We start from the raw sequence: 22,978 nt of genomic DNA on the forward strand, positions 1-22,978 counted from the left end.
ACTGGACTCTCCATTGTCTTTATACTGTGTGACGGTGCCTCCTTATAAGTTGCCAAACCGAAAAATTTGCCTTTTCAACATTAAGACGTGGCAATAGCAGGAAGCACAGGAACACTGTGGGATCCCGACACTCAGTATACCTAACATTACATGTGCAGTAAGCATTCCACTAATTTGGCCAGACAAACTGTAGAGGTAGATGCTAACTAAGCTATGCATGGCTTGGTTTTGATCTTTGTTTGATTAAATTATGATTTTATCTGATGTTTCGATCAAATAGTTGTAAGTATTTCACTTCAATGGGATCATTTCAATTTCAATTTTATTTATAAAGCCCAATATCACAAATCACAATTTCAGAGGGCTTTACAGCATACGACATCCCTCCGTCCTTTGGACCCTCACAGCGGATAAGGGAAAAACTCTCCCAAAAAAACCCTTTAACGGGTAAAAGATAAGCAAGGTAAGGAGAGCGGACACTAAGGGCCCGTCCCAATATCCCCCCTTAGCCCTACCCCTTGGCCCTAACCCTGGATCTGCACGTTCCCGTGAGGGGTAGGGGTGTCCCAATTCCTTTTTGCGTGTAGGGGTAGGGGGTATAACAAGAGGTAGTGGGTATGAAACTAGCCCTTCAGAGCGAGGGATTTCAGATGCTGAATTGCCAGCGAGGGGTAGACGTCGCCATGGCTACCGAGCAAGAGACAGGGAAAAAAAGTTCATACGTGTACGTATAATTTAGCAAATAAACATGAAACTTTTGTAAAAACATTTTCGAATAACTGTGTATTTGTGTAGAGAACGGTATAACAATTTTTTATTGCTATTCACGATGTCTAGATTGGAGTTGACAGAAAGCTAGCCAGCTAGCTAACGTTATCGTCGTCAGGTTGCTTGTTAGCGAGCTAGCTAGCTCGCACTATCTGGCGTCTGTCATCTGTCCTGTTCTGCAAAATTGTCGAATTTTTCACGTTACGATTACATGCCAGTGTTCGTAATGTTAGCTGGTTAGCTAGCAGAAGTCCCCTATCGTACATATAATTTCATCGTCTGTCGTTCATCAAACGAACCATGATGAATACAGCAAACGCGATCGGTACGATGAACTCAACTGGAGAATCCAGTTACTTTTGTGTGAATGTAACTGACGTGGTGACATAGTGAGTGGTGTCCCAATTCCTAGGGAAAGATTTCAACCCCTACCCCTCGTTGCTTCATTTCAAGGGCCAAGGGGTTGTGGGCAAGGGTTAAAGGGTAGTGAACAAGGGGGGGGGGTCTTGGGATTGGGCCTAAAAAAGCCCGACAATATTGTTTGTCAATATAGCTTATCATCTCTGGTAGACACAGGGTGCTAAAATAATCCTTTGACATATTGAAATCTTATGTTTTTAGCCAGCTACAGGCATTTTGTTAGCATTTCAGCCCTTGGTTGCATAATGTGGTGCTGTTTGTTTTCCCCTTGTGTGACATGTTGTGCACTGTCTCTGTCTCATTTACTTCTGTGTCTATTAACAGTTTCAGCAAATATGGCAGAAAGTTATTTTCATAAAAGTTGCCAACTGTAGCTTTATTTCCTTTAAGTATGGTGAAGAAAAGGCTGTGGTTGAGTCAGGCTTCAAGGTGTCAGGTGTCAGGACACATTCAGTGTTTAACGTTATAATAAAAGAGGAAGTTAACTTGACCATTTAAGCCGCCAAGCACCATAAAAACTTTTCCCTGCAGCGTCTACAATCCTTCCAAAGAAACTCTTATCCTGAACAGTCATATTTAATTTCCTTGGAAAGAGGTAATTAGCTGATAGGAATCTGAACTGAATTTGACATCTTAAACATGACAAAAACCTGCAGGGTGAACAAACACAGTCCACTCTCAGACACACAGTGACCACAAGGCAACCCACAAGTTTAAAAAACTCAATTATTTTTTATTAAACTTCTATCTTTATGCAATCTGTATATATAAAAGTTCTAAAGCCATCAGCCTGAGACTAAGACAGACAGTGAGGCGATCATTTGTTTCAGTTTAGTCCTCATTATTCATAACCAGCGGCCTGTGTGACAGACGTATGTTAACAAAACCGTAAAAACTGGAGACATGATGAACACAGAGTGACAGACAAAAAAAAAAAAGAAAGGACCACACAATGATGTCTTGTGTAGCAGGAGTGATTAGAAGTAGTCCATGATAAAAGGAGCTTGTGGACCTTGATAAGAAGGAGTAAGCAGAATAAATAACATTGACGTTGGTTCAGGCTGCAACAGTCTCTCTTTGTGCTCTGCTGACAAATGACTGGACACTAGCACCAGGACTGTTTTTTTTTTTGTTTTTTTCTGAAGAGGTGGGCGACGGATGTGAAGATGTGTCGGGGCGATGGCCTTCGCAGCCGTACCCAGTGTGTGCACTTAATGTACACTACATGCATTTCCCTGTTGAGATGTAAAATGACACGTGTGACGATGCCAGGGAGAGGCAGAGCTGTGTATGCATCATAGTGTAACACTGTGTTCGTTTTCTGATTCTGTAAACCATCATCTCATTTGTTATTAAACATATCAACCACATACGAGGAACACTTTGATTGGTGACTCTGAACATAGCATATTTTTCCATCATTATTAATTCAATTTTTTTCAATTCTCTTAAATACAATATTTTACATGTCAGATTAAATACGGCTTAGTGTGCATGATGTGTGTGTGTGTGTGTCTCAGGGGCCGATGTAGTGGATTTCTTCCCCCACTCTATGCTACTGGCACTGTTTGTTGTGTTCTGTGACGGAGGGCTGGGCTCTTGATAGAGAAACGTATACTCCACAACACCTGCATGGACGTAAGGTGTGTGTCTGTGTGTGTGCTCAGTCACTGTCACTGGTCTCGCTGCTGGGGTCTCCCTGCACCTTGCTGCGGTGCTGCATGGCGCGGTGGTAGGCCACCTGCACTGACTTGCGGATGTTGGATTTCCTGCCCTCCAGCATCTTCTCCTTGTCCAGCTCCTGGTCCACCCCGAGCGGCACCAGCTTGGAGCGCGGCAGCCACTGCCTGGATACACACAAACACACACTGGAGTGTTAAATAATTTCCAATCAAATAGAGTCACAGCACATTTAAAGGAACAGTTCCCCCCAAAATTAAAAATACATTTTTTCTCCTTACCTGTAGTTTGAAAAACTCAACAGCATTGTCTCTTTCAAGAAATCACGACCTTGTTACTCAAGATAATCCACAGACCTTGTTGTGAGCAGTTTCATATAGGAACTATTTTCTTTCTACCAAACTACACCTGCCAACTGCATCATCATGCAGAAGGAAATATGCATCTACTGCTAGCTCACCTAGCACCATTGAGCTAACTAACGTTACAGCTCAGCTGAGGTATACACCATTCATTTTTATATCTCACACTATCACAAGCCTTTCATACGTGAGTAGATGCACACTTCCTTCTGCTTGGCAATACGGTTGGCAGGTGTAGGTCGATAGAAAGATAATAGTTCCTACATGAAACTGCTCACAACAAGGTCTGTGATACATCTTGAGTAACTGGGTCATGATTTCTGGAAAGAGACATTGCTGTTTTTCACATCTATGTTTTGGCACTTTGAGCACCACAATCAGTGCCATCCAGTTCCATTATATTGGAGAGAAGGCAGACATCTCTACGGCTGATATCTCCCCATCTCGGCAACTCACATCAAAACAATCTAGACTGATAAATAGCTCTACGGGTAACAGGAAACCTAAGTATTTTTTAATTTGGGCTCAACTGTCCCGTTAATATACAGTGAAACATGCAGCAAAAGCTAAAACAAAATAATAAAAATTCCTCTGTAGGTATTACAGGCTGAATTATTTCATGTGGCACCTGGCACTTGTGACTTTGGGCACTTTAGAGAGCACAACCTGAAAGCGGTTTAACGTCTGACTGCCCTCTCAACAGGATCATCAAGGCGGTTAAGAGTGACTGCTGTCATCATGTTCCTCAAACATTGTTTTTCTTCAAACTTAAAAGCAAACATTGAGCATGTGATTGCGAAGCACGCGGTGACCTGTTTTTTTCCGTCCTCTTCTGTTCTCAAAAACCACGTTTGCCCTATTTCTGCTAAACGTTCTGCCGTCTCGCACTTCAGAAAAGGAGATCAGTTTTCTTTTGAACTACTGCCTCGGACTAACTTGTGTGCAGACATCCAGTAACAGCAGAAGCCTACTTTGCTGGCGTCTGCTGTTTTACTGTACTCATCATTTTGGGAAATAAAAATAGACAGTCAGTGAGAACAAACAAAGAAGAGAGATCCGAGATGAAACGAGTGCATGCACTGACCATGTTCTCTTGTTGTCAAAGAAGAGGACCAGGAACAGGTGCTCCCTGGCCTCCTGGGTCATCTGTTCCCCTAGTTTCAGCACATCCAAAGGGGGGACAGGGATCGGGACACCCCGGTGGAACACCCCCTCCCTGGGCATCTTGGGGTCAATTATCTGCAGGTGGCAAGAAGAAGGTCAGAGATGCCGTCATTAACCTGCACATTGTCCTGACTCTGTCTTTGCAATCTGCAGTGTCCACTTCTGTCTCACCAGAGCAGGATACGAAGGATAGCCTCTGCACTTGGCCCACACCAGGTCCAGAGCTTCCAGAGAAGAATAGTCATCAGAGGTCATCCAGCATCCTGACCTGGCCCGACCTCGAACCACTGACAGGAAGAAACAGGAGGAGTCACCATTGTGCAACATCAAGATACACCCTTTTCCTGTGAAATGTGAAGCTCTAGTTCCAACAAGACTGGACGAGAGCTGGGTTGGGTGCCAAAACAAATGATCATGGTCGGCACTTGAGTTTGAAAATTTAACTCATGGTGAAAACTGATCTATCTATCTGCATTTTGTTTTCATCATTTATGAATTTCCTCTCAAATTTATAGAAAAAAAACAACAGCAGCTGCCATGCCTACGTCTAATGTTGATGTTTTCTGTGCACCTATGCTGCTCACGAGTGATTCTCAGCTTTAACTTTCAGTAGCTTTGGGCTTTTGAATATTTAAAGCAAACAGTAGAGAAGTGACGTCCCTCCCTTTCAGTGGACCACCATGGGAAAAGTATGCACAAGTCAAGAAAGTCATAGTTCATACGTAATTTGACAACACGAGTTGCATGGGTGACATAATTGGGTCTCTCACTAAAGCTACGATGCCTGTGTGCTTCATAGCTGGATGTACTGTTCTGAAACTCTATTAGGAGCCGGGCCTTGTCAAAATAAATCAAAACCTGTATGACTGGACCATGTGGGAATTTAATGTGAAAGGACAGACACAGGAAGAGGCCACGCTCAGCAGTCAGACAGGAGTCACGTTACAAACCAATCACAGCCGACAGATATCTTTCCCTTCTTCTGTAAATATTCAGTCTGATAAATACAGAGAAGTTGATCATGTTAGTGCAGGGCTACCCAGAGCTTTACATCTGTCCCATGGACGATAGGCCTACACACTTATAAACAGCTCCTGGAAGAGGATCCGGTCTGCACTCAGGATTTCAGGTAGGCTATACGATGCTTGCTAAGGTTGCTTAGTAACCTTAGATGATGGCTGCCGTCGCGCTCTTACAGCTGGCACAGAAAAGGCACAAGAGTAGCGCCCAGCGCCTGACCTCACGTTTCCAGGCAGTTAAAGACGTGGCATGTGTACGGCCCCTAATTTCCAGAGCTGGTACCTGCGGTTATTCCACAGGCTAGTTAATAACATGTCGGGCAGGAAATCCAAAGTGTGGGATCATTTTGAGAAGGTGAAGGACGAACCCAAGGTGATATGTAAACTCATCTTCATTGGTCGACTACAAACATGACGTATCATCTGAAACATGGAAGTAGCTACATGCCCATTAGCCACTTAGCACAATCATTACTGCTTTGCCCACAGCGTCATTAACAGGCGGCTCGCTCAGTGTGTGACGTGCACTTGTAAATAAAATATAGGCCTATATTAATGAAGGTTCATTAGTACGGTTTGTATTTCTCTGTAATGTAGCACAGTGTTAACAATGTTACTGATATTATTCTTTCTCACACTTTCAACTCAAACCACTGTGTTGCCCCGCCCAAAATATATCATTTAATTACTCAATTATTATCGTAAACATGAGGACGACTATTGGTCGACTAGGAAAATTCTTGGTTGGGGGCAGCCCTACGTCTTTCGCTTACTGGCTTATAAACAGATCAGGAGTCACTGGATAAAAACATCAGGTAAGATAGCGTAATATTTGTTTGTATACCATGGCTTAGTTATTAAGATAGCTAGCTGGTTTGGGTGACTACATTGTACGAGTCAAGGGATACATTCATTGAGGGATTTTACATCAAACTAAACAGTACTTTTTTGATTTGCTGAATTATATTTTAAATTGTCAAAACATATGTGTAATTCATGACAAAAATCAAACCGGATCAAAAAATGACTTGTCTCGCTTCATTAACTACTGTAGATATTTTTTCAAAAATAACATCTCATGGGGGACACCGAAAGTGGAAGGACTTCATAAACCACAGGTAAACAAATAAGTAGCCATGTCCTGTCACTGCATATTATAATATCTTTCCACGGTGTCACTTCGCAGAAATGCTGCACTTTTGTTAGGATGTTTTATACCATAAGGACCAGTTATGTGCTATTGCTTATATCTATTTGGTGGAATAAATGGGAAGTTTTATTTCTCTTGGCGTGGATTGAATGAAAGTGTAAAGAAAAAAAAAGGAAATTCAATGTTTCATTTTCTTAAATTGGACTCTAGGCAAATGCAATAAACAGAAGTCAGAGATCAACCTTTAAGAAATGTCAAGTTATTTATATCACTTTGATTGGTGAATAAGACTAAACCAGAATTGTGACAACGTCATTACTAATGTTTCCTCACTGAGTCACATCACCTGAGATTAATAACCAGATTGGGACAGACACTAAGATACTGCAGCGTGCCTCTACTGAACTTTCCGCTACATTAATATTCAGTTCATTCTGAGAAGACAGCGTCTGTCGACATAAATAGAAACTAATTGTGTATGCGCTGACACATGGATGCCTGTGTGTGGGTGTGGGTGGGGTGGAGGGTTTGACGATGTGAAAGCGTGCTTACAATGTGAAACACTCCGCGATCCTCCGACTGAGTAGGAATCATTTTCGGTGCCCGACGTCTCCTCGCTGCTGTCCTCCTGGAAGGCAGAGCGGGAGAAGGACGCCTTTCCTCTGCCCTGCTTCGACGGGGTCGTACTGGGAGAGAAGAGAGACAGGGCTATAAGGATCTGTTGAACTTTATGACACCTTTACAATCTGACAGGTCAAAGATGTTATCAACTACTGAGGTTGGCGCAAAATACAGCTAACCACGCTTCAGTAGTTGATACGCTGACTGTTGTGGTAAACAAGAGGATTCTGATGAGCTCATTTCTTGTGGTTTTATACTGCTATCTGTTTAGCGCTGCTAAAATCAGTAACACCTGGTACGCTGACACTGCAACATTACATATCAGCATCATCTGTAGCCACTTCAAAGGAAGAGTTTGACATCTTCTATCTGTCCATTAACTGTAAACTATCTTAGTGTAGCATGAGTCACGGGAGAAATCAGCTGAGCTCACGTCAGAGTTGTTGAAAATACCTATCAGCACCTTAAAAGCTCAGTAATTAGAACTGTATATTGGTTTCATAATCTGTACGTAAACAATCATGAGAAAATGACGAGTTGCCGTTTTACAGGAGTTGCATGCTGGAACTGTTTCTTAAGCCGCGTTCACCAAACACTTTCAGTATGGCACCTTTGAAACCAGAAGTAACCCTTCAGACATGGTACCTAGACCCTAGCATTTCCACCACAAACAGTACCCTGAAATGTGGGCGGGGTTGTTGTCAATCACTGCTCCAGCTAGCACTCACTGTAGATGGAACGTCTGCACCTCGTTTATCGTCCACAGAACGAGGCCACATGCCAACACTTTCAGAACAAAATAAGACAGGCTGCAGTGAGAGTCTCTCTCAATGGGATATTTAAAAATAGCAGATTTGTGCATTTAGTCCTTCTAAGGCAAGCTCAGCCGGCTGGACTCCACAGGAAAAATGCTCGGCGATGCTTTTTTTTTTCTCAAAGGATTAGAATATACGCAGTTCACATAACCCAGTCGAAACTGATCTATATATATATTCTTAAACGTTGGAAAAAAGTAATAGACAAAGTTGTCATATTGAAATTTAAGGTGTGCTGATGGATTCACGTGGTTAAGTCTCAACTCATTAAGTAACATTACAAGTAAATGTTCCACCTTAAAAGTTGCCAGCTGTCGGCCCAGTGAAGTTTTTTTTTTTCTCCTCAGATTACATCACCTAATTTTATAGTTACAGTTTACTAATATAAGACTTGCCACGGTATGAACAGTGGTTACAAAACCAGCCAGAACTCTGTCCTGAGCTACTAACCAATCAACGGACTGCAGTGTTCACAGCTCCACCTTTTAGTACCAGATCTGTGTGCTAGGTACCCCAACAGAGAAGTGACCAAAAATCGGAATGGTACGGACAGTTCCGTTGGTATCATCCACAACTTCTCACAGTGGGAACAGAAAAAATGAAACTGAACTGAACTCAATGGAAACGGGGCTTTATTGACCAGCGACCAGGTGTGGTGACTTCCTGGAGTCTCTGCTGGCTGCCTAGCAACATGACAAAACTCCAGAGAGTCACTGGCAGAAGAACCCGAGGGGACCCCCTCGCAAACGAGATGTCGCATCTCAAGGGGTTTATCCCGTTAATAAAGAAATTTCAAGTCAACTCCTCAACAGGCTTAAGCCCAGTTCAGACGAAAAATCCGCAGTGAGACAAAACCTTTTAAGAATGGTGCAGAGAAAAGCTGCAGCAGGGATGACCGTCTCCGCTCGACTCAAGCCAGCTGATGGCGTCACCTGCAGTGGCTGGTTTTGGAACGTAAAACACGTCGCCTGTTTCAACAGCCAATATGCTTGTAGCAAAGTCAGCTGGTCAAGTCAGTTACTAACTGTCAACAGGCGGCGTATTCGCTTGCCATTACATTCTCTGACAACAGCCCTCTGTCAGTGTCGAGCCCAAGTCTGTCTCATTTATATCCCTGCGGCTGTTGACACATCTGTCAGAGTCCGTGTGTTGCTTCGGGCAGTGGGTCACTGCTGCTGGCTGTTTGTGCATATGTCACACCCACGTACTCAAAAAACTCAAAAACAAGAGTGTTGTAGCTATCGAGGCGATACACCGACTCATCTGGTCGCAATGGTGTAAACTAGGAGGTTTTCAGAATGTTGTAGACCGGCGCATTTTAGGTAGTCACAAGTTTCAAGTCGTATTGAATCTTTTGGTGTCGACAGGACTTTACAGAACCACTGCTCTGACATAAATCCACCTAATAAAGTTGGTATGGTGAATGTGCCACCTGATAATCGCTTACTCTGTCTGTCTGGGTTAATCTGAGCTTGTTTGCTTGAAAGAGCTGCCTGTAACATGTGGAAATAGGGCTGACAGAGTGCTGGGAGTCACTCACACTGTGTTGTACATTCGAACAATGAAATGATGTGTGTGCACTACTCACCTGGTCCTGTCAGATGCTGCACTGCTGCTGCTGCTGGTTGTGGACTCAGAGTCTGAGCTGGAACGAGGGAGACGAGACTCACTTCTGTAAACACGGAAACTCTCCGTCACTGGCTGGTTTCCTCCATCGAAACCGTTACTCGGCAAACCTGATGAAAAGAGAAAGAGTGAAGTCAGTGTGTGTGACTCAAAAAATGTATGTTGGGGTTTATTATGCCTTGCGATCTACTGTACCTGGGAGCAGGTCGTCATTATCACTGTCGCTGTCAGAGCTGGAGCTGCTGCGGGGGCTGCGAGGCCTCTTCCTCTGTCTGCTTGGTGACAGCAGGGGCAGCTGGGGGGGACCGATGGGGCTTTGGCTCAACCCCGCCCCAGCGTAGCCAGCATCCCGGTTCTTAGGGGGGCGTCCTGGCCTTTTGGGGGGTCCGGCCATTTTTTGGTTCTTTTTGGAGAAGAGGACAGATGTGCGACGTCCCACCTCTGGAGCCAGGGCGGACGAGGACACGCTCAGATCTTGAGGGGGCGAGAGAGAAAGTCAAGCAAATGTTTATGATGTCACTTTAAAGGCTATCTTCATTTTCGTGCATACTGTACATCTTCCTACACACACCTTTCCCACCAATCTCCTGGCTGCTGCTTTCTCCCCCCTCATCGTGGTGTCCTGACGAGGACGGGTGATGGGGCAGGGAGGAGCCCCGCTCTCCTCCTCCCACAGACTCCCGACCCCCCATACCGGAGCCTCCCTCCCGCTGGTGCGCGAGCTTCCTCTTGATGACGCTGATCTCCTTCCTCAGAGCTTTGGCTCTACGAGACTGGCCGATGCTGTGCTTTCCCGAGCTGACCTCATCGAGACGTGCCTGCAGGTAATGCAGCTGCTCCTCCAGTGGAAGCCGTCGCCTGTTCTCTGGCAGGAGCAGATCTGTGAGAGGCAGGGATACAGAGGCTGTTAAACACCTTCAGAGACAGACAGAGAGAAAGGAAGTTTGAAACTGAATGATTGTCATGCGCCACCTATTGGTCAAGAGGCAGTACTGTGCCAAAGCTCTTTTCTTACTCTGCAGTATATTTGTTTTAGGCCTCTTACTCCACATACTGTTTGTAGAAAGATAAACTGTTGTATATCCCGACAACCTTTCCCTTCTTTTTAAACTTGATCCCCACTAGACTCATGACTCATGTCAAAAGGACCAAAGCCCTCTGCCTGAAAGACTACCACCCAGAACTCACCTCTGCCATCATGAAGTGCTCAGAGCAGTTAGTAAAATCCTTCATCACCCCTTTTCTTCCTGACACTTCTGTTTGCATACGGGCCGAATAGATCTACAGACAATGCCATCACCCTAGCCCTCCATACTGCCCTCTCACACCTGGACCAGAGGTACACATGTGAGAATGCTGTTCATCGACTAGAATTCAGCATTTAGCACCACTGTAGGTAAGGTTGGTGCCCCCCAACCTAGCCATCAAGCTCAACGACCTGGAACTAGACACAGCCCTTTGAGCCTATCCAGATAGGCACCACCACATCCTCCACTCTGACTCTCGGCATTGAACCTTCCCAGGGCTGTGTGCTCAACCCTGTCTTGTACTCCCTGTTCCGAACAACTGCGTGACCACACAAAGCTCCAACACTGTGATCAAGTTTTCTGACAAGACGACAGCCATCTGCCTGATCGGCAACAAGAAGACCTACACAGAGGAAGTCAGAGGCGTGGCATCCTGGTGCCAAGACAACAACCTGCATCTCAAAGTCCAGAAAACTAAGCAGCTGATAGTAGACCCCCATTTCCATCAATGGGACGACAGTGGCGAGAGTCAACAGCTTCAGGTTTCTTGGGGTTCATATCAGTAAGGACCTGACCAGGGGTGTCATTTATAAAACAATGCATAGAATGTACGTACAGACAAAAGCCGAAAAGGAAATAGTTTCTACAATCAGGCCTCCACCTCATCATCTGCACTGCATTGCCAAAATGTTCGTGAGCATGGGTCAGAGTTTCTCCCATCAAGTCTGTTTTTATAGATCACAACTTTTCCTTGGGAAGTGGCGTACGCTTCCTTCAGGCTTTGCTTTGTGCGTACCTAGTGTTTATAAATGAGACCCCTGGACTCACCGCTCTGACACCAAAACCGCAAGACAGCAGCTCCTCTTCCTCTGCAGGCTGAGGACGTTCAATGGGGACTACATACTCTGCAACTTCTACAGGTACACTGAGTGTACTGACCGGCTGCATCCTGCCTGGTACTGTATGGCAGTTCCATTGCCCTTTCGCCTAAGACTCTATAGAGGGTGGTAAAAGCTGACCAGCACATCACCAGGACCAGGACCATCAGTGGGGACCTATATTTGTGCCCGACACAGTTTTTTAACTTCTGCACTGTTTTATGTCTCAGATTTTGCTTTTACTTGAATTATTTTCTTTTTTATGGATATTTATTGAGCATTGTTGAGCCGGGTTGCATCATGCACATGAGGAGAATCTTCAAATATGTTTTTCTCTCTAATCTAAAACATGCACGCACGACAAGATTTGAAAATAACGGTGCATCACACGCGACAGGATATTATTAAGATTATCATATCAGCCAGAGGGAGCATGAATGCATCACCTCATCACGTGAAATAGCAAGCATGTTTGAAATCGTCACGGCAGCCTTGATGAGGTTTAAGACTGGATCTGTAAACCTCTCACATTACCAGATAATATGGATCAAACATCAGTGCCGACCAAGGTCCCAGACTGGATTTCTCCTCTGATTGATGGGAGGGGTGAATTGAGGATAAACTGGCCCAAAGCTCCTGCAGTCTGAGCCCGACTTAGGTTGCCTGAGGCCGAAAGATTTTCTTGCCAGCAACTTCTTTTCTATAATTGCTGTGCTGACTCGTAGTCTGCCCCTCTATCCCTTTGTGCCATCCACCCACCCTCCTCCCATGTCTCTCACAACCTCCAGTATTTCACTCACATTTGTGTGTTAAGGAAGTATTAATTTTCATTGAGCTTCCAGTCTGCCAAATGTTCCTGAATAGCGAGTGTGTAATTTTAGAACATATTGTTTTGTCTCCAAACGCAAGGTATCAATTGGCCACCAAAATGTGGTTGGACAACCTAGAAACTCTCTTTGCCAAAGAGAAATCATTTCAAATATTTTGCCTCTCACCTATTTTTTTTTCACTTTGGTGTTAGAGAACAAATTGCTTTGGCTGCCACAAACCTCCCAACCAGAGTGAAAGAAACTCACTTACCATCTTCATTCGAGGACAAAGGCCGGTCTCGTTCCCTCTCCCTGTCTCGCTCTCGTTCTCGCTCCCGCTCTCGCTCCCGTTCCCGTTCCCTCTCCCTGTCTCTCTCCTGGTCGCGCTGGCTGTCTGGGCTCGGCTCTCGTGGGAGGTGCAAGCCGGCCTCGTAGTCGAAGCCTATCCGTTCAGCTTGCCGCCTGGCGGTTCTCATGACGGCCCCGCCCATCTCCCTGAGCCGGAGGGCGGCGCGGTAGAAGACCGTGTCCTTGGCGTTATACTTGAGGCAGTTGTTGACGATGAGGCCAAAGTCGGCCTCAAAGGCCTCGAAGGTGAGGTAGCGATGGGACTCCAGCAGGGTCCACATGGTCTGGAAGTCCATTGGAGTGTCGATGTGGTCCAGGTAGTCTGGCACCTGGAAGGTAGAGGGTAGAGATCAGGTAGAGGAATGACACACACGTTCTAATAAACTCTTGTTTACGTACAGTGAACTTTCAGTGTTGATGTGAGTGTGTAAAATACGTAATTTTATTTTATCTTGTTTTTATTTTCTATTCTCTTGGCTCTTTAATGACTCTTTTGAATTGTACTTTGTCTCCATGTTTTTGATGTTTTACGTTGAGCACTCTGAAATGCCTTGTTGCTGAAATGTGCTATTAGGGCTGGGCGACATAGCAGCTATGTGAAATATGTTGGTATATTTTCAAGCAAGATATAGATCTAGACAACACCCTTTTTATCGATACAGGGTGAAGCTGCATAACGCTGTTCTTCTAAAAAGCCACACCAGTGTTAATCTCTCCTCTCCCACACACTCCACCCAACTCACACACTCACAAGTTCTCCAGCAACACTCAGAGAGACACATTGCCACTCCTCTGTTTAATGTCTGTTAATTAGTCTACAGTGTGACATCGGTCTATATGTTTCACATGCTATTCTAAATCAATCTGTGAGCACACGTGCAGTATAGCACTTTTTAACTCCCCTATAAAGATTGTCATTTGTTCCAACCTACAATGGATTCAAGCCTACTTGACACCTTTATACTCATGTTATAGTTTTGTGTCCTGTGCTGCAAACCTTTAAACCTCTGTAGCTCCAGTGCTATGTGCAAAAAGTTAATGTACAGCCCTGCTACTTATTTTATTTTATTTTTTTATTAACAATTTGTGCAGCTGTTTATTTTCAAACAGGGAAAAAAATCCCTTTCTTTCCATTTTATTTTGATCACAGTCTGTTTTTATAAAAGCGTGTGTGACATCTAAAATGTGACTTTGACTTGCAACTGAAAATGGATGTGTATCGCCATTCAGCCTGAAAATACAGAGATATGAATTTTTGTCCATATCGCCCAGCCCTATGTGCCTCACAGGTTGGGATCAGAGCCTGACCAATACTGTAATTTTGTTTTCTAAATTAACACACTAACATTTTTGGCAAGGATCCCTCATATTTGTAATTAAAGGGTTGTATCAAAGACACTGACCCAGGGTATTATACAAATAAATAGCATAGCCAATTTTCCCTGATGAGATTATTATAAAAATACTACTTATAAAGAAAAGGCAAATAGATAAAGAAGGAAGGGTCGATATAAAATTCAATATACATCATGTAATAATTAAAATAAATGGAGGCGACAAATAAAAACTGTGGCAATGTGATCAGATTTAAAAAAAATGACACTGGACACATAACTGAAGTGAGTATGCAAACCTCCTGAGTGTGTGTGTTCACTTACTTCTGCCAGCGGTACAGGCTCAGTGAAAAAGTTGTTAGTGTCTCTCTCCTGTAACTGTTCTAACGTACTCCTCAACAGCACCAGGAAGGGCGTCAGCTGCATCTCCAGCGCCATCTGCTGCACTTTAATCTGAAAACACACACAGTTTTTAAACAATGTACACCTGCTGAGTGAGTAAACAAATATTGAAAAATCTGTGCAGTGAGAACTTTGTGTGTGTGTTTTAAATGTATGCATGTACCCACACACCCGTATATGACTGCGCTAAGCTGCCAATACAGAAGGAAAGTGTAGAGATTTTATATTTCTTGGTGGATTGATGAATCGTGAACTGGTGTGTGTGCTCTCATGTAGATTGGAAAAAAAACAGCTAATGAATGCATTACTTTTTCGCAGCTGATTCCTAATGATGTCAGCGCTCCACCAAAACACTTAACACTTCCACGCCACCAAGACCACAACAAGCAAATTATAAACCTCTGAGAAAAACTGAAATAAATTAAGACTGCAAGGACGGAGAAAAATAGAAAACATATTACTGAAACAGCTGAAATGGCTTTTAGATCATATAAATAGTCTTTTATCTAATTATGGAGATGGTGTGTCATTGCCTGCACCCAAGCAAGTCTAAATTATAGAGAAGACTTGCGCACCAACAACTATCGTTTATATCTCACTGGGAAAAACATTCATTCATTCATTCAAACCTTTACTTAAGACTCAAGAAATGAGTTGAGGGAGACCCTCATTTTCAACGATGCCAAGCATGAACACAGACATTAAAAACAATCAATAAACAGACAAAGGCCCAACATGCATATCAACTAAAACAGAAATTAAAAAATACAAAAAACAAACAACAGCAATAAATGCTCACTAAAAGTAGAAATACAGGATGATAAACACGTTAAGGTGCAGATGAATAGTTCAAAGCATTTACACTCAATTAAAACAAGATCAGAAATAAGGAATTTAGACAACCATAAGGGCAGCAGAGTGTCTAGGTTTAAGGTTTTCACACATTATTCCATGTATAAGGAGCACTGTAAGAGAATGACATTCTTCCTAGTTCAGTTCTGATTAAGGGAACATGAAGCAACAACCTATTCTGTGAATGAGTACCACGATTATGTGAGGTCAGAGCTAAAGGGATGAAATATAGGGTGGAAGCATCTGCATCAATGTTTTAGAAATGAACAAAGACCAATGGTGTTCCCGTCTCAGCCAAATGTGGCCAGCCAACCTTTCTGTAAAGGTGACAGTGATGGGTGCTGCAAGAATCACCTGTTATGAACCTGAGGGCTGAGTGATAGACAGCATCCAGTGATATCAGTGTAGACGCAGCAGCTTTTCTGTATAAAACATCCCCATGATCCAAAACGGATAAAAATACAGATTCTACAGTTCTATTTCTACGTACAAAAGGAAAACAGTTCTTATTTCTGTGCAGGAAGCCAAGTATTGTCCTCACTTTGGCAGTCAGAATTTCAATATGGTGCTTAAAATTAAGACTGTCGTCCAGCCAGATACCAAGGTATTTATACTGTGAGACTCTCTCTGTAGATGTGCCGTTTGCAGAATGAATATTGAAAGAATCAGCGGGTCTCATTCATGAAACGTGAGCAGGACGAATTTGTGTGTAAACTGTTCACAGAGGGAAATGGAAATGTATTTCTGCATTCATATATATGTTAGTAGTTCCAATCTTTTCGTAGGTACTGACAAAATCTATACCTGCTTCTGACTGCTCGTAGTGCCTGTGTAAATAAAATATTACACGTAAATGTTGCTTGTCATTATTAAAAATTACCAGTTTAATTCTTGTTGTGCTCTGATATGTTCATAATACATCATGTAAGTTATGACAAGAGAAAACTTGAATGAGTTATTTAAATCTACTTAATACAAAACTTGAAAACGCTATTCTCCGCATGAATAATATAACAACTCCTCCTCTGTCATCCCAAACTGCATGTCATTTTTGTTTGATTTAATTATCAGAGATGTGACGTGGGAGACATAAACATTATTTCAAATTGAGTTTTGGTCTTAGAAGACTGGTGGATGTGGGAAAGCATTGCGGCATCTGTCTCTGCTCACACCGGACAGCTGGTGAACCTGAATCTGCCAGAGTTGGAGGGAGATGGTGTGGTTTTACGCCAGACCATCTTCAGGGTGTTATTGCCTACATTAGAGTGATTAAATGTGTTAATAGTGGTTTAATTTCACAACAGAGAGAAAGAGTGACGCAGCTCACGGCAAGCACTATGGTTAAGTAGCTGTCCATGCCGGCAGATGAGGAAGACTTGATGCTGTTCTGCAGGGCGCTTGATTTGCGTCCAGCTGACACAAGGGATACTGAAGAGGAAGGGGCAGGGGCTCGACTCGTACGCTGCTGTCAGGCAAACAACACACTTTTATGTGGATTTTTTTGCATCGAGATTCATGCTGAACCATTTTCATTGGTCCTTATAACAGTGTTAACGGCACCTGTTACCTCCATCAGACCTTTGATTCACCTGTCCCTGTCACACCACTAATAACAGAAGATAATAAAATGTTTTTCTCAACCCCACGTCACCTAAAATAACTAAATAACTAACTTGACAGGATGCACCTATCCATAGTAATTATCAGCTACATATATGGTGGCCACTGGCTGTTCATGGGTGAGGATGTATGCCAATTGCTAACTAGCAAGAGCGCGCTGTCAATTTACGATCGATTGGCATTCATGAACATACACACGTGCCTATGATCAAATACGAGTTTTTCGCAGCGTTCATGAATACATTAATACTAAGTTTTTATGCGCAAATCTACTCACAGATCTACGAAGACTTCATGAATGAGACCCAGTATAAGTAGCCTTGGTGAACAGCATCCATTTGGCTTTGTGTAAGTTTAGTACTGACTTACCGTTATGTAGTTAAAGTATTGTGCTATTGCCAGTGTTAGTGTTGTGATATCTGTGACAGAAACAAACGAATCTGTGTCTTACCGTCTCCCTTTTGAGTTTTTCCCTCTTGCGGATGAGCTCCACCAGCAGCCTGGCTCTCTCCAGGTCATGTCTCAGTCTCTGCCACGCCTTCAGCTGCTCCTTTAAAGCCGACTGCTTCTCCTCGCTGTCCCTCTGCAACATCAACACGCACAAACACGTTAGACAACTGAATGAGCCGAGGACAGAATCACAGTTGCGGCATTTTTGTAAATATTTACACAGGTCACCGGAGGGAGTTGGGACTGAGGTTGTGGTGGGAGTGGGTCAATATGCCGTTGGGACTGCAGGTGGGTTTGGAGCCGGCGCAGCAGAGGCACGCCATTACGACTTTGCCTCTTCAGGGTCCAGTAGCTGTGAAGCCGCTGCATGAACTGGCTCTTCCTGGGTACTGTCAAGTTACTGGTGATTTTGCTCAACCTGGAGGGAAACAAAGACTCCTTTAACTCTACCTTAAAAACATAAACTGATTTAAGTGCGTATTGGAACACATACAGTACAGGTAAAACATGTAGTGTGTACGTACCTATGGGGAGGTATGCAGGGCACAGACACTACAGGCGCAGCAGCTCTCCTCTCAGCTAAGATCTTCCTCGCTCTTTTCATCTTCAGCCTGGACTTGGCCTTCGCCCTCTTGGCTCGCTCAGAGCTCCACCCCTTGGAGTCGTCATCGTGGCCAATGCTGGGCTCGTCGTCCTCCTCCAGCTCTCCTTCGCTGTGAGACGAACCCATGCTGGCGCCGCCCACTCCCCCCAAAGGTCGAGCAGAACCCGGGGGCGTGTGGATGTCGCAGTACGCCGTCTTGCGGACGCTGAAAGAGGTGCCGTTGGCCCCGGTCTCTCTGACAGGCTCCATTTTCATGTAGAGGCCCGCCTGCTGGGCACAGGTGACGTGGAAGGCTGTGTAACAGTTGGCTTTGTGACACTGGATGCAGGCTCCTGAACCTCGCTGCTTGCAGATGTAGCAGGTGAGCTTCCAGCGCGCGGGAGGAATGTGTTCAATACTGTCGATGGGCTCCAGAAAGACTGTGTTAGCGAAGCAGACCTGAGGAGAGGCAGCAAAATAAACACAAAACGGTTATGGTAAAAACAAAACTAAAGAAGCCATGCTAAACTGTGCATTAAAGGGATAGTTCAGATTTTTCGAAGTGGGGTTGTATGAGGTTCTTATCCACAGTCAGTGTATTACATACAGTAGATGTCAGTCAGCATGCTCCTAGTGTGGAGAAGCAGTTACAAGGTACCGCCATGGACGCTGAGAAATATACTGCTGTGGATGGAGGCAGCAGCAAAACATATTTAAGCCACCTAGAAAAATCAATATCAGTTTTTGGCGGGGAACTGAAGCCTTCATATTGCTCTCTTCCACTGGGAGGAACAGTAATTTTAGCTTGCTCAACACAAGAGCTGCAGGTCTACCGCTGCCTCCATCAGTTATTTTGTTTATTATTTTGTGACTTTGGTGTTTAAAAGTGTTATATAAAATTCACCAAAGTTACACAATAACACAAACTAAGTGATCGAGGCAGCAGCGCAGCAGAATGAGGCCATAGCAGCTTCCTTCCTCTGAAAGGGCAGCCTGCGGCATGGTAAAGTGGTGAAAAGATTCTCAATACACTTAGACTCTTTTTGCTGCCTCTGTCCACAGCAGTACATCACTTAGTTTCCTTGGCGACACTCCTGCCTCTGACTGACTAACAGTGCATGTAGTGGTGTGTGGATTTACCTCTGGGATCCAAAGGGCACACACCACGTGCGCCCACCGTGCATCGTCCGTCTGTTTGAAAGCGCCACCCTTGTTGGGACAGAGAGCACAGTCCACAGCTCTACTTGGCGACTGCAGGCAGCGGCGACACAACCACTGGCCCTCTGGGATGTAGGGCACACCGTAGCACTCTTGGTGCACTGCCAGGTTACACATGTCGCAGAACAGGATCACATTGCTGTTCTGACACTCTCCATCGTTGCAGATGCAGCAGACAGCGTCTTCATCTATTAGGGTGCTGGGGTCAGCCTGGAGGAAAAGAGGATAAGGAGAGATCTGAGTTGGACACGTTCTATTTATGTGTTAGTGTTCAAAGATTATTTTCCGTCAGCTTCCAAGTTCAGCTACCTTGTTGTGGCTCTCAAAGTACGACTCCTTCTCTAAGCGGTCCATGAGGTACTCAAAGACCTCCTGAGGGATGGGCGTCACACCGTCGCGCCGCCGCTTGTCGTTCATGATGTCAAGCCAGATGTAGTCTTCCTCATCAATGTCGTACTCTACCTCCTCATCCAGCTCCTCTACAGATTTATCGATATACCTGCACACCATAGTTGGACAGATGATATTATTACATAACAATACATGGGTAGAGAAAAAGTGTAATGACTTGGGAGTTTAGGTTCGGCAACACCTGCAACTTTCTGCAGAAAGAGGAAATAATGACAGAACGTTTTGTGGAATCTGAGGTCAAAGAATTTCCTGATAATTGACACAAACTAGTGACTGTGTGAATGGGTGTTTCACTTATTAATCACTCACCAAATCTATTTCCTGTGAAGAACTATTCTCTCTCTTCTATGCATGCACCCCATTGTAAATTGTCTTTAAAAATGCCTGCCATGTATTTGACAACAATCCTGCTTCTCATTCTTATGCCTGCTATGTTTTTTAATAACCAGGTTAATACCTATAGTAAGACGATGGCCGAGGAGGGGCATCAGGTCTCTCTTGGTCCAGTTCCCTGAACACCGCCTCAGGGAGCTTGACTGCAGGCCCAGACTGAGCACTGTGATGATGAGATGAGCCGTCCTTCTTCTTTTCTTTGCTCTTATGCTTCCCAGACTTTGGGGTGGATTTGCCCCCATTAGAAGATGGGATATCTGGCCGGTCCTTGCCACTACCTCCCACCTCGCTGCCTCCAGCTCCGCCATCACTACCGTTACACACCCCTCCGCCACTGCCACCAGTACCAGATGGTGGAGCATCCTCCGCATCACTGTCTTCCTCTGACACCACATCAATGTTCTCAAAAATGCTAATGCGGTGGATGCGTCCTTGAATCTCCAGCTCCACCATGCGCTGTGCCTGAGCATAGGTCATTGTCTCTCTGCCCGGGGAGTGAGAGTGATCCGAGCGGTTCGGGCTACCAGGTGTGTTCCCCCCATGTCCCTGCCCTCCACCTCCGTTACCTCCACCATCGTCCGTATCCCCTGACCCTGCCAATGAGGCACGAGGAGGTCGTCCCTTTCTCTTCTTCTGTGGCACAGCCTGTGCAGGAGTTGGGTTGTCGTGGTCATAGTGGTAAAGGTGATACTCAATGCCGCTGTAGCTCTTGTAGACCTTCCTGCAACTCTCCACAGGGCACTCGTAAGGGGGCTTGGTGGCCCGCAGGTTGTGGCAGAACGTCTTCACGTCAAAGTCCAGCCCCATTGTGCCAACAGCCACTGCTGGGACAGATGCTGCTCCAGTTTACATCTGAAAGAGGGGGGACAGGAAGGGAGGATCAATTCCAGAGATTTAATTACAATACATTACTTACACAGTGGCTACTGTCACTGAACTGTGGCAGCAGACACCAGTCTAGACAAGTAGTGCCTGCACTGTGCACCTGTTATGGTGCAGTCACGTGACCATGTCCCTCACTCCCAGTAGGAAACAAATTGTTGTGTTTAGTTTCCCAGTAACAGGTGCAAGTTAGGTCAATATTTTTGCTTCTGTTCCCTGCTAGCTGCACTTATGTCCGGTTAACGTGCAGTGAAGCAAACGGCACAACAGTGAGGCTAGTTGACAGTAACTCCAAGCTTGTTTACAGCCCATGAGTCCTCAGTAAAACACCTCAGCACTAGCCACAATTCAGTCTCCAAAAATTAACCATAGTGCTTCCTAACCGAGCTAACGTTAGCTTTAGCATGTTTGCTGATGCTTCCCTCCCAAACAATGAAACATTGCAGCCTGACGCTGTTAGCCTGCAAGCTAACTGCGGCTAGCAAACAACAACACCAGCTCAGTGTGCGAACAGCAAAGCTACACAGAATACACACACTACTCACGGGTTAACGTGACACAGTAGCCACAGCTAGCTTCCGTTAATTCATTTTAATCCACGCTCGGTGTTTCATTCAGCTCGGTAACGATAAGTAGGTTAGTTTAATTCGCGAGCTGAAGTGTAGCTGTGACACAGGGGCAGGCGTTAGCCACACAAAGAGGGGTGTTACTTCAACGCTGCGGGGTGTTTTATCATAATTAACGACAGATAACACACACGAGTGATTGAAGTTTCACACACTGTAGCCTGACTGTAACTTATCTGACCATTCAGCCATCTACAGTGTTTCCCTCCAATGACCTCACCCTGTGGATCTCTGATACTGAGCATACTGAGCAGCAAAATGACAGTACATCTGATTTCATGAGGGTGCCACACACACACTGCAGCATGTGGGGTCTGGTTTATGACTTTAATAAATAGCTACAGTCGATAAAACAATTAACTATCATTATCTGTGGTGAGATAGCTGAGAAATATTGAGCAATGCGAGGAAAATAGCCAGACATGCTTCTGCATCAGGGCTCTACTACTTCGTGTTTTCAGGGTACGGTGGGTTAAGGTTGGATACTGAAATTACCACAAAAATTACAGCCTTATTTACAGTTTAATTGCCAAAATGTGACCCTATTTCCCACCAAACCAGCCTCCAACCGTTAAACGCTACAGATCTGGACTAACGTTATAAACACTTACTACTCCACGTTCCTCAAGACTGCGTGCTTCGGAAACCTCACAGCAGATCGGACGGGCTGCAGATCGATTTTTAATTCATTAGAAAATCCCAGGTGAGGCTCACAGGACGCGCAGGTACAGTGAAATGTGTTTATAAAACAGTACAATATCCCGATCATTTCATTGTGTTGGGAATAATTCAGGAACTCGGTTGAACAAAAGGGGCAACCGTTGCTGTAACGTTACGCCGCAGACGCGGGTTGACACATTCGCCACACAAAGCGGGGTCTATTTCTTTGCTTCGGGGGATAAAATAAAACCCGTATTCGCGTTTAAACCGAGTTTCCATGGCTTTATAAATGATATTCTGTTTGGAGAGGTTATTAAATAATTTATTTTTAATTTTACAGCCAATGCTTTCACACGGGTTGTGTCGTGTTGACTGTTACGAATCTGCCGCTTTGTTTCTAAGATGTCTGCCGACTGAGTTGAGTGGAGTCTGGCCTCAGAGTGCGCGTGCCCCTTTCAAATACATATACAAACACTTGATCATTTATACGTTAAAAAATTAACTTTTTAAATTAATGGATAAATTAATTTTGTTATTATCTTTCATTTTATTTTATTTATTTTATTTTAACTCTATTTTATCATAATTTTAATGTGATTATAGCCTCGAAAAAAGGCAATAAATACAATGCAACACAGCA

The 22,978-nt window shown here is 44.4% G+C and overlaps 1 protein-coding gene across 3 annotated transcripts; it reads right to left on the reverse strand.

Annotated features, from left to right (window-relative positions):
• Positions 1–1,869: 1,869 nt before the first annotated feature.
• brpf1 (bromodomain and PHD finger containing, 1) lies at positions 1,870–22,574 on the reverse strand. 3 transcript variants are annotated; one of them, XM_050065482.1, is made up of 16 exons: positions 21,598–21,819; positions 20,235–21,022; positions 19,676–19,865; positions 19,289–19,576; positions 18,090–18,607; positions 17,785–17,983; positions 17,567–17,698; positions 14,566–14,694; positions 12,831–13,236; positions 10,197–10,505; positions 9,821–10,099; positions 9,588–9,735; positions 7,116–7,249; positions 4,566–4,681; positions 4,315–4,469; positions 1,870–3,035 (listed from the first exon to the last, which is right to left on the reverse strand). In XM_050065482.1, the coding sequence occupies exons 2-16, from the start codon at positions 20,975–20,977 to the stop codon at positions 2,852–2,854; spliced, it is 3,930 nt and encodes a 1,309-aa protein (XP_049921439.1). In that variant the 5' UTR covers positions 20,978–21,022; positions 21,598–21,819; the 3' UTR covers positions 1,870–2,851. The 3 variants fall into 3 exon arrangements, with proteins under 3 accessions (XP_049921439.1, XP_049921438.1, XP_049921440.1); XM_050065481.1 differs by lacking the exon at positions 21,598–21,819 and adding an exon at positions 22,290–22,574 and having other exon boundaries at positions 1,871–3,035; XM_050065483.1 differs by lacking the exon at positions 21,598–21,819 and adding an exon at positions 22,290–22,567 and having other exon boundaries at positions 1,873–3,035; positions 17,794–17,983.
• Positions 22,575–22,978: the final 404 nt, after the last annotated feature.

The sequence above is a fragment of the Epinephelus moara genome, chromosome 16 (assembly GCF_006386435.1).
Source record: "Epinephelus moara isolate mb chromosome 16, YSFRI_EMoa_1.0, whole genome shotgun sequence".
In the NCBI taxonomy this organism is placed as follows: domain Eukaryota; kingdom Metazoa; phylum Chordata; class Actinopteri; order Perciformes; family Serranidae; genus Epinephelus; species Epinephelus moara.